The sequence below is a fragment of the Convolutriloba macropyga genome, chromosome 11, assembly GCF_964194025.1.
Source record: "Convolutriloba macropyga chromosome 11, txConMacr16.3, whole genome shotgun sequence".
Classification (NCBI taxonomy): Eukaryota; Metazoa; Xenacoelomorpha; order Acoela; family Convolutidae; genus Convolutriloba; species Convolutriloba macropyga.
The window spans coordinates 43280921-43293503 of NC_134478.1; the positions used below are offsets into that span (position 1 = coordinate 43280921).

The window sequence follows — 12583 nt, forward strand, 5'->3', positions numbered from 1 at the left end:
GTGATTGCTGTATTGATTGACGTCTGAACAGTGTATTTGTGTATTATGCGTGTTGTGTGTGTTTAGGCGGAGAGCTGATAGTTTTAATTTGATAAATTGGTTAGAATTGATTTGGCTTCTAGTTTCGATTCGCTCTGGCGCTAGTTGAACTGCAGGGCTCAGGTAATTTACCTTCATTAATTAATCTAATGCAGTGCATTAAGTCGAATGTCTATTTAGCTTCATTCTTATTCATCATTTTGCAGGACTTTACAATTCGCTCGTTCCATGAAATTGGCACGTAATACAGATTTTCTATAATTTTTTGTATGCTTTGAAATATTTTAGAAACGGGGGGGGGGGGGGGTGCAAAATTGCGTGGTGGTGGTGGTGGTGGGGGGGGGGGGGGGGGGCAATGAACGGGAAAGATCCAGATTTGCATACAATTGATCTCAAAAAATGCTAAACTCCCGAAAACTTTGCCGCGCCTTTTCACTTACATCGTACCTCAAGCGTAGGATAAGTTATGATTGATGACGGGTGTATGTGGTAACTTGTTTTATTGTTAAGCTCGGAAATGCTTTGTTTTTGACTACTGATAACCAACCAACCATTTGTTCTTGGTTGCCATGAGTGTTATCGGCGGTTATCGGCTAATTAATTAATGTGGTTGTGAAATGGAGAGCCGAGTGATTATGGCTAATTTAGTTTTGGTTATCTAACCACAGACTGGAAGAGAGAAAGTTGGTATGGACCGGCTGGCATTTTGATAATAAATCATATCTCATTAATTATTAATTGGCATTCGAAACGACATCTATCTGTTCTACAGAACAAATTCGCCAATTGTACTTCTAACAGTCGTGTATGTGCAGTAAATACAATATGCGTGCATACATCAACGTCTAATCAAAAAAGAGTGAGGCAAAAGAGAACTTTTTGACTTTTTTGTGGCTGAAACGAGCGTTATGAAAAGCGAAAATGAGTTTTGTTCTAACAATAAATTTGTACCTTTTTTGTCATCGTGAACTGCAACTGTATGCATCAATACATTGACAGCCGAAGATTCGAACAAAAAAGCCACCAACGAATTAAGACTTAGCTGTTATTGATTATTATTTATAACTAATTTATAACTAGCAGAGGTATTAGCTGGTTAACTAGTTAGTAGTGCTGGTAGCAGCATAGTAGTAGAATTTGTGAAGAAAAAGAGAAGGTGGAGAAAGAACGTATTTTACAATTCTGTGCAAATATTAATTCATATCACTCACTTTCAGCTTAGTTTAATTTATAATCATAAACTACAACTATTATTACTTAATAGTTTATTACTACCACTGAGGAGCAACAGAGAGAAAGAGAGAAAAGAGCACCGGCCAATTCTAAACTTGTCTCCAAATTGTCATAAATACCAAAATTTTGACAATTTCTCAAACTATTGATCAATTTTGAGGAAATTGTCAAATTTTTAGAAAGACAAGGAAAAATCGCTCATTTAAATGTGTTACATTTTGCGTTTTGTTTCTAGGAATTGCATTATTAACACAAATTGCAAATCGTCTACTATAAAATTGATCACTTTCGAAAATCATTACCAGTATTCTTACTTTTGAGTCTTGAAATTGGAGGTGTCTGGTTTATTCACGGTGTTTACATTTGTGTACATCTCTTGATTGCGATATTAATTGCCTTGTTTATTGTGGTACCTGCTGGCGGAGCGTCTTGAAATTAAGACAGCAGAGTTGTTGGAGCCATTAAGAGAAGCAGTTTTGAAAAGGGAGGAACATTTTTGGAAGCATTTTTGAGCAACTGATAGTCGCATCATCAATTCACGTTTTCTCAATTTCCCTGAGCCGCCATCTTGTCGACATTAATTGGAACTTCGACTACGTTTAGTCGACTGAGATTTTTATAGTTGCCAATTATTGCTTCTGTGCGGAGACTATTTAAATTTCAAGCATCTCCGTAGCCCTCAGTTTTCCAACTGTTGAGTTAGTTACTACTGTTCGAGACAGGAAGCGTTACGTGAACGAGTGAACGTAAATAAAAACAGACCGGGTTGTGGGGAAGAAAAACAACAAAATCCTTTCCCCGCCTTTTCTGCATCTTTTTACCGTTATCCACAAAATTACAGTTGCCTCAAATTTCCTTTGCCATCAGGTTTTCAAGCGTACCACGTTGCCAATAGCTATTGAGTTGAGAAGATACTACTTGAAAAAGTTGCCTGTGAACAGATAAATACTACACCCCTCCTTCTATTTTGTTCTTCCTTGTTTGTTACTATTGCGAAGACGCGCTTGTATTATTACCCACAGATTGTTAACTAACCAGGGCTAGTTATTACGTGCACCGTTCATTATAATTCTCGGTTATTTGCTTCGCGTTTACTCTAAATGCTGCTAGAATTGATGCTGATATATAGCTCCTATCGTTAACCATACGTTCATCATTTTGCTGTTAAAATATCCCCGCGCGTTATACTTACTTCTGCTTTAGGGGGAGAGAAAGAGAAAGCTTTTCCATTTCAACTAGTGGTACTTCATTTTTCCCTCTCTGCCTCGATTCGCTTCTCTTAGCTGCTTTGTACTGAAGAGAGTTGCCCTCCTAGTCTTTGTAAAACAGCACAGCTTAACACACTGTGGTACTACTGCACAGAAAACAGCACAAAATTATCCTACTATTGCTGTCTTTTGAAAAATATTCTCTATTTTGCCTCTATTTTGCATTTAGTGGGAAAATTTCAACATTTTCAGCAGCAGTAGCAGCCGAATACATTATCTTCGCACGCACTAGAGTTTTATGCTATATGCTACTTACTTTTTGCATATATAACCTTTTCCAATTTTGTGGGGAAAACACAATTTTGAGTAAAAGTAGTGTTGTATAGCTCAATTTTGAATTTTGTGCTCATTATTTTTATTCCATCCTGCTTTGAGGGAAAATTTTAGAAAATAGAAAAATTTATTCCCAACTTATCTGTCGTGCTGACTCGCTCTGCCTTACCTCTCTCCTGTTTACGTGTTTGCTTAGCCTATTGGGAGATTGTCCTATAGCATTCGAGTGCTTTCACCTTTCATTAATTCTCGCACTCTGATTGGCTGATAAATTCGATTCAAATTCTCGCAGCGCCTATCAAAAATAGCCGAATAAATTGTATCTTTTAACATTGTAAATTTACACTGTGCGTTTATTTTACTACACACACTGTAAAAGAATTTTAACTTTTACTGGTTGAGAGAAATATCCTATCCTTTCTGTTTTTTAACAGAGCACACGCACACAGTAAAGATTTGGTTTGGCGTGGAATTATTGGTTGGGAAGCGGGAATATATGTGTAATATTTGTAATACTTTTCCTGCCTTTTCTATATATCCTCAGAGAAGAGAACAGGCTTGTAGAAAAGTAGGCGGCGATTGTTATTTCATTTTGAATTTTGCTCCGCCAGTTTTGCTTTGCTTCATATTATAGCAGCTACAGTAGCTAGCTAGTCACTGCTCTCTTAAATCGCCATAAATTGACGGCCCTTTTCCTCTATAATTCTAAATGCCACTTATTTCTATCCCCACTACTACTACCACCAACTGAACCTACACACACACTCGCAGAAACGCATAAACTACCAGCTAACAGGCATCATTGTTGGAACAACAACGACCTGTCCAAAAACGTTCCTTGTTTTCCTTGTTGGTAAACAAATTTATTCATCCTGGTTGCAAGTATTGTTGAACTGCTATAATTACTTGACGAAATACCAAGAATATTTGTCACAAGAGAAAAGTCACCCGCGACTACTGTTCTTTATTCAAACACTTTCTGTTGTTCTTACACTTCTCAAATATATTTGGTTACATTTACGAAATAAATTGACATCTTGGGAAAAAATTGATTGTTATTCGCACATTGAATATTATTTCCGGTTTTTGTTGTGACACTTAGTGACAAAATTTGCGTTCACATTGATAACCAAATTTGTCGACAAATTTTATAGAATTTCGAGGATCAATTTTAATTCGGTTTGGCGGAAACGCAAAAATTTGTCACACATTTTGTGAAAGAATTGAAAAACGTCATATTACTCCATTACAATTGTTGAGTTATTTTACTACCAGTTTGCTTCTGTTTAACCGATAACAAAACGTTCAGCAATTCGCGTTTAAAACAACTGACGCTTTAGTCAAAAGCTAATTTTCCTCTTTTGTTTAAATTTTCCGCCTTAGGACGGAGAAATTTACATTATTTCACTTCACTCTCACAGGGAACACAAATAATTACTATTGTTCGCTTTTGTGCTCAAGAATTTAATTTGTGACAATTTTTCTAAAGCTCTAGAGTTCTAAAGCTAAAAAAATTGCGTGTGAGAGTTAACAAAACGGCGACTGACTTCCATCGACGGAAACTCAAAATTTGTTAGCAATATTGCAACCATTGGGTGAAGTATTGTGGAAATTGCTTCACTGTTTTGCCTGATATTTCTCCACTAATTACTGCTCGTTTTGCAAAAATCCATATCGCTTTTTGTGAAGAGACTGAGAAAACAAATTCCGCCCCAAAAATTCAATACACATTTGGTCTATTTGCGTCAGTGATTTTACTTAGCTTAATTCATTTGCTTAATTCGAGTTGTTTATCAATAGTTTAAGCAAAGAAAATATTGAAAAATTTACTTCCTTTTACAGTTGCTCATATTATACAAAACCAACTTTGAAAAATCAATTTTTATCTAATTTGTCTGCCGGAAAGTCTGAAAGATTGAAGGAAAATTTAATCACAAAATGTTGACTCGAAAACCAAACTCAAACGTATTTTCATTTCTAGTTTCTCTGTTGTTATTTATAACTTCAGTTCGAGCGATTAAAACGAGCGGACAGTGCCAAGAAATCACTGTTCCTATGTGCAAACAAATCGGATACAATGCCACTACATTTCCAAACGAGTTGGATCACAACACCCAAAATGAAGCGGGAATGGAAATTCACCAATTTTGGCCACTCGTGGAAATCGGGTGCTCAGACCAACTCAGATTTTTCCTCTGCTCGAAGTACGTTCCCATTTGCCTGCCGAACTTTTCCAAGACTTTACAGGCTTGTAAGAAAGTTTGTGAAGTTGCGAGGGCGGGATGCGAACCGGTGATGCAACATTATGGCTTCGAATGGCCGGAACGATTCGATTGTGATAAGCTGATTACGAAAGAAGAGTCGCTGCTGGAAGAAAACAGACAAAAGAACTTGATGTGCATGCAGGATGACCACCTGGATGACTCAGATCCGGTTCTTCCTCCAACCAAGATCGAAGGGAGCAAACCTCCTGGAAACGAAATTCCAGAACCAATTGGCCCAAAACTCGGTCCAGAGTGCTGCTCGTGCAATTCGCCATTTAAGAAATTGACGGGGACCTCGCCCTACTACAAGCTCAATGTCACAACTGGATTGATGTCAAACTGTGCGATGTCTTGCAAAAGTCCTCACTTCGATGACAACGAGAGGAAGTTCACCCCAATCTGGTTGGGAATCTGGTCTTGCCTATGTTTTGTATCAACATCCGTAATGGTGCTCACTTTCCTAATCGATATGTCCAGATTCAAGTACCCAGAACGTCCCATCATTTTCCTGTCCGGCTGCTACATGTTCGTTGCAATTGGTTTCATGATCAGACTAGTCGCTGGACACGAAGCGGTTGCATGCAACGATGAAATAATTCGATACGATATTAGTGGTCGCCCGCCGTTGTGCATAACCGTGTTCATTCTCACATATTTCTTCAGTATGGCCAGCTCAATTTGGTGGGTAATTCTCTCCCTGACCTGGTTCCTAGCGGCTGGACTCAAATGGGGCAGCGAGGCAATTGCAAACTACTCATGGTGGTTTCATCTCGTAGGATGGGTTATACCGACAATTCAAACAGCAGTCGTTATTTTCACCAACAGCGTTGATGGAGATCCGGTATCTGGGATCTGCTATGTTGGCAACCAGAGCATTGAAAACCTTCGATTCTACGTCCTGGGACCCCTGATCGTCTATCTTTTCACGGGCACTATGTTTCTGTTGGCTGGCTTCGTATCATTGTTCAAAATCCGACATGTTATCAAGCGTGGAGGAACAAACACGGAGAAATTAGAGAAGTTAATGATGAGAATTGGTGTGTTTTCGTTTTTCTACACAGTTCCCGCAGCTGTAGTCATTGCATGTTACTTCTACGAGCACAGATATAGAGTAGACTGGGAAAAAAGGGTAACGTGTCCGTGCGTTGGCAGGAATTACCCCACGCCAGAGTACTTTGTCTTTGTTTGCAAATACTTTATGCTGTTAGTGGTTGGAATCACATCAGGTTTCTGGATCTGGACGAACAAGACCATCAACTCCTGGCTGCAATTCGGATCTAAGATCTTGGGAGGTCGAGGAAACAATGTCCCGAAGGTTCCCATGACCCATGTCTAATTTGGGACTCTTCAATCGGCAAACAATAAATGCAAATTCAACCCAAACTCAAATGGTGCAAAAAAACTGAATCGAATTTTTGTTTTCAAAACAGATTTCAAAACAGAACTTAGAATGAGTTATTCTTTGACACAAATCAGCTCAAAATCTTTGGACAGAATTAGAAAAGCACTCCAAGCACAGATGGAGAAGTTTGCTACGATGCTCGGAAGCGAACCACGTTGGAATCGAAAGCGATCTTGCTGGAAGATTGTGAAGAAGAAATGAAAGAAGCGAGCATCGAATTTTGTTAGATTACTGATTTTAATAGAAAACTTGAATCGACTCTTAGTTTGTTATACTAGTTTACTGCTTATTTTTGTTGTTCCTTCCTTATTTTATCCCTTTTCCATGCCAATTCTTTCTATCTCTTAAACAAACAGGGTTTAATAAACAAACAATAATAGCTTCAGTTTACTAGCTCGGAATCATCAAAATAACACGTGATCAAACTTGAACGAACGTGGCCGATCGTGAACGAAGTTATAATTACTAATCAGAAGTTTTATTATTTCAATTCAATTAAAGACGGACGAATCCAATCAATCAAATTGGTCGAAACAACTCGACTGGACTTAACCAAATTCTCGAGATACAGGGTACCAAATTATATATCTCAAACTCGCCAGATCTCCAATATCTGGTGTCAACAAAAACAAACAAAGACTCAAAACTTGACCATTCAATGCTGATTTATAACATATGATGAACTTAATAAATTAGTCTATATATTAATATAATTCGATGTTAGTGATTGAGAGGATATTTTTATTTTGATTCAATGTCATTTCGTAACTTTCTTTTGCCGACTCTTAACACACATTCTACTTTGCCATCGTTAGAAAAAACTGGGATTACGAACTTCCATTTCAAACTTCAATAATTTTGTGTTCCTGCGAATTTGCTGCAAAATATCATCGAGTTGTATCATTACATTAATAGAAGCTGCTTTTGAAAAGTTTAACCTGGCACCTATTATGATTTTTTGAAGGCTGCGGCTTAGAATACTGAACAAAGTAATCTTGTACTTTTTTATGAACCATTGTTGAAATTATTTTTAACGTGGGTTTGAGCATTTATGTTGTGGCTTCTATGATGTACTGGTTGGGCTGTGGTGAGTGTTAATGATAATTATGGAGAACAAGTTGCCGATAGATTGGGGGGTTATATTGGCAACTGTTACAACTTTCAAAGGACTAACTTGTGATGAAATTGATGTTGAGTCTGTTTCTGCCGATGCTCCTTTTTGGTCCTCCTCCTCCTTTCCTTGCACTGTGCATAGTTAAATTGATCATACTATTTTGCATATTTCATATATTCATTTTATATTTTGCTCACTTTCGACAATGAAATTTAAACTTCACAAATTCTCTCTCTTCCTTCTCTACATCTCTCACGCTTTCTTTCTGCTTATACAAAAGAATTTTCGACAGTGCAAGAAATTGCTCAGTTTCAATACCGGGATCGTGTTTAATTCCCCAAAAAATCAGTAAATCACAAGTTTAAGGATATTAACAAATTTAAGACTTTCAAGCTTTTTTGAACAAATCATTGTTTCGTACATTCTTAGTATGACACAAATGAACGCTAGGCAAAAACAACTTTTCTTTTTCTATTGATCATTTTATAATGCCGTTTATAACATAGCTTGACAATCAAAGTGGTATGAAAGTGTGTGATAACGGGACGACCCGTGAAGTTCCAGTGAATTTTAAATGGCATGTAAAGTGACGGTTTTACTGAATTTTGAAAAATTTTTATCGACTTCATAAAATTTAGTTGATGGCCATGGTAAAACTTGTTTTCTTTTTTGGAATCCAAGAATTTCAATTTCCAAATTTTTCAAAGTCTACTTTGCTACTGGACATTTGACCTGAAGGGTTGAACGTATTGTTGGTCAACCCCAGCTACTATAAAATGGTCAAGAAAAATTTGTCAGATGTTTTTATACAGTACTTAGTTGTTCAGCCGTAATTTGATAGTTGTCTCTGTATTCAAGTTTCGAACTTCTATTCGTTTTGCCTGAAGTATCCCATTTCAATTTTTGATAGAGCTTCATTCTAGAGACTCATCACTCATTATTGTGGGAATTAGTGAGAGAACGAATGTATTCATTTTTTAGTTTAGATTTTCGTACAATTTAGCTTTTGTAGATATTTTTAAAGAAATTTTCGGCCTTTGTTGTCGGTAAAATTATAAGATCATTTAGAACAAACAGATTATACGAAAAGATTGTTATGCTCTCTCGAGATAAAATTTAAACAAAAATCTTTGTTTTAGGATGCCTGACTTTTCTCGCGATGATTAAGGCCTCTTTTTAGATAATTGCTGGTGTTAAATAATTTACACATGCGCAAATTTGTAAATATATAAAAAATTGGGTCTTGGCGAAGTTCAAAAATTACCTCTTTGATACTATTCTGCAATGTCCTGTACCCATATTTTGCCCTTGAGAGGATTGTATTAAGAATCGTTTCTTATATTTCAGGAAATTCGTTTCCTGAGTTTTATTAATAATCCGTAGACACTGGTTCGAGACTGATTCGTTCCGTTATCTTCATTTTTACTTTTACAAATATTAAAATTTTGTCCTTTTGAATCAGAAATCTCCGCTTTGACCGAATTTCGCAATATTGTATCTTTCTCTAATTCCAGTGTAGTTGAATAAAATTCCTGTGAATTATTTCATTTAAGGGGACTTTTATTCTACGGAATGAAGTTTACTGGCGAGCGTCAGTTTTATTCAACGAAACTGTCACCGTTTAAATCTTGACAGGCTGTTTGTTCGTTTTAAGAGAATCGTGTCCATGAAATATTCCGTAGTTGACTGCATTCACTAGAGCCTACACTAGAGTATGTGTGCGATGTATTAGCTATTTCTGTAATCTGAATATGGTTGTGTTGTGCGGATATTACTTCAAATTTTGTGATGAGCAAAGGTTATGTTGCATTTTAGTATATATTTTGAACTTTATCCATGCGATGAATACGAATGATTTCATCAATGGATTATTTTGTAGATATTTGACTTGGTTGAAGTTGCGTTTAGTTGAGTTTGCAAGAGTTATAGAACTTGTTTAACTATAAACTAGTGGAGTTTGTGTGGTGGTGGTGTGGTGTTAGTTGTGCGTCGATCATAGATAGGCTAGGATTAGCCACACAACTCAGACTTGACGACTCTTTATTTACTCACAAATCACAGCCGGGTTGTCTTAGAACACTCTCTCTTCAGCACACACCAACTAACACAGTCATGCCTTGGGCAAATTTGAGTTGAGATTGGGACATTGTGCGAATGTTGTGTGCAAATTTGCATATCTTGATTTGCCAATCCATCAACATAATTGACAGCTAATCAGCACAATTGAGCAAATCTCTAAAGAGATACACTAAATGTCAACTTGCTTCAAATTGATGGTGGTGGCGGTGGTTGTCATACTGGTGACTTTTGCGATGGTACGAATTATAGCATGTGCTCTGAAATACACCATCTCTAGGACTCCAGGCATCGTTGATCTTTTAAGGAGATTAACGGATCTTCACAAAGTGGTTGATGTTTGGGACTATTTTCAGAAATTGAAATGTGTCAACGAGAAAGTGCAAGGAGATAATGTATGAATGATGTTCACTGAAATATCGAATATGCTAACAAAGTTGATATTGACGTTTAACAAGCAGACGCCGGTAAAGCATTTGAAGTGAGGGGTGGGTGGACCAACGAGGGCTCCTCTTAATGACCTTGTTCTGACATTTCCTCAAAAAATGAACTGTTTTTCTCGAGTGTGAAAAATGTTTTTGAAATCTAGATTTCTCTGCAGACGTTCCTGTAATGTTCCCTAGCTTTAAGAAAAATAGGAGGGCCGGCTATTTGCGTTCGCACATATTGTTCCAACCGATCATGTGCCAAACAATTTATCAAAACTCGAGAACGTAAGTTTTATCCAATACGGAAATCTGTAGATTTAAATGCAATTTTGGCCATATCGACCGTTTTTTAAGTTTGACCATTAACACGTCCTGCAATTGTAAGACAGCTTAACTTAGATGTGACAAAAACCAATTTTTTCTGAGTTACTGAAGTGAATGAAAAAAAAAATCAAAGCAGAAAATGAAGAGCACAGTAACGAATTGCTCTCATTCAGTCGACTGTCGTAAGATTGACTCTCAGTCGCCTTGGGGAGACTATACTTGCTGAGTTAGTAGCAGAAAAGTGGGGCTTGTCTGTCTTTTTTTCATATATAAGAGAAATGAGACCGAAAAACGCAAAACCTGTTTTATGAAATACAGGTTTTAAAATTCTGACTATAATGAAAAATTTCTTTTTGCAGGCTTTAACGCCTTAGTTTCTCATTCAATGTTAAAAATTTAGAGAAAACCGATTAACCTATATATTGGTAACATATTATGATGAAAGTTGATACTATGAAACTTTTTGGAATACTAAACACACATCCTATCTTTCTCTATTGTCCTGCGGATAAATGTTTTTTGCTTAATACCTTAACCTCTATGCAGCTTCCTTTTTTTGAGCTTACTGCATCACGAGACGACTGTTGAACAGAAGGATAGAATTTGAATCTGAAATATATGCACTTAGTAATCGCGCATGGTAATTTGGTATAAAAGAATTGCTCTTTTCATGAAAAAAATTACTCTGTGAATCTCATCGTTGTTTGCTACTTCTAGTTTTGCGACCAATCAGTTGGAAAAATAAGGAACACATCTATGACGAATCTCTGATTCGCCGAATCCTAAATATCCTTTGATGCTTATAAAATTCATAATTGATATGTATTTAAATTGATATAAAGCAGTATAATTATTAACCAATCAGAATGTAGTATAATTATATCTAAAAGTGCTGGAAAAAAGAATAAATAATATAAGAGAGAGAATAGAAACTGGATAATAATATAGTTGCATTCCAAGATTCTGTTTTCCTAGTCGGTTAGATTTGGGGATTTGTAAGCTAGAACCCGTATCCGCTGGCTGAAACAAGAAATTCAGTCTACCGCCATTATAACATCTCTATAGTTATTTAGTAATCCAACGTAATCGGAAATTGATGGGAAAATATCTTAGCTTTCCGTGTATTTTTTTTTCATGATTACAATGGCTGTTAATTTTTTTGACATTTTAGTGCCATCAATTTTTAATCACTAGAAGACATAAATTTCGTAGGGGATTGTATCAAATATTTTTTCCAACGATAATCTGTTCAGATATTTTATTGGCATTCTAGAATTTCCATTAAGTTTCAATTGCAGAAAATCTTTTTTTTTCGTATACCTGGCATAACGTTTCAGATTATGAAAGAAATTGTAGATTTTCAAGTTATATGTTTGGATGTTTTCTTGTGTTTCTGATCCTCATGTTCAGTGACTGCTGGATTTTTTGGTTGAGTAAGGCTTCCATTTAACAAAAATGTGTCTTCTGTGATTTCTTTTGGATATTATTGGAGCAAAAAGATAATTAGTTGCACATCGTCTTTTCGTCTTCGATTTTTTCTGACGTCCTAATTGTAACAGTTACGCTGAATAGTTTTCATTACTTAGTGTATTACCCAGTAAAATCAAGACTGCTGAGGTTTTAACATGAAACTAAGAATCTTAAGACTCTGATCATTTTCAGTTATTGTGAAATCTTACTGTCTGTTCATTCTTTTAAGTTCTTTCGATTTGCTGTAAAGTTTGCTTTTTTTTCAAGTGAATAGGTTTTAGTTGGCACAATTTGGTAATGTTGTTATTTCTGTAGGATGCGTAAATAAGTGAAGTTTCGTCTGAAGAAAGCTTCGAATAATTATACTTAAATGGGAATACTGCAATTTGTTCAGTTTCCTATGTCGCCATAGCATTGTGGTTTTATAATGTCCGTTATTTCTAAATCATTTCGAGTATTCGAAATAATTTGAAAAAGAATTTTTGCAGCTTTTATAGCACTGATAACTCCTACTTAGTTACTAGGTTGATTTTGGTTGGCTCACCTTTCGAAAGAGCGCGCCTGGCAAAAAGCACGAAAAAGTGGTTTGACTTTGAAAATTGTTTTTTTTCTTGTCCAGTACTCTATATCTGCACCACAGACCTGTCCTCCTGGCTTCGGAAACTAAGAAATTTGAAAATTCCGATGTTAAA

General features: G+C 36.3%; 1 protein-coding gene across 1 annotated transcript; it reads left to right on the forward strand.

Annotated features, from left to right (window-relative positions):
- The first annotated feature begins 1130 nt into the window (after positions 1-1130).
- Positions 1131-7822, forward strand: LOC142349501 (frizzled-5-like). Its single transcript, XM_075401095.1, has one exon. The coding sequence runs from the start codon at positions 4752-4754 to the stop codon at positions 6411-6413; it is 1662 nt and encodes a 553-aa protein (XP_075257210.1). The 5' UTR covers positions 1131-4751; the 3' UTR covers positions 6414-7822.
- The last annotated feature ends 4761 nt before the right edge of the window (positions 7823-12583 follow it).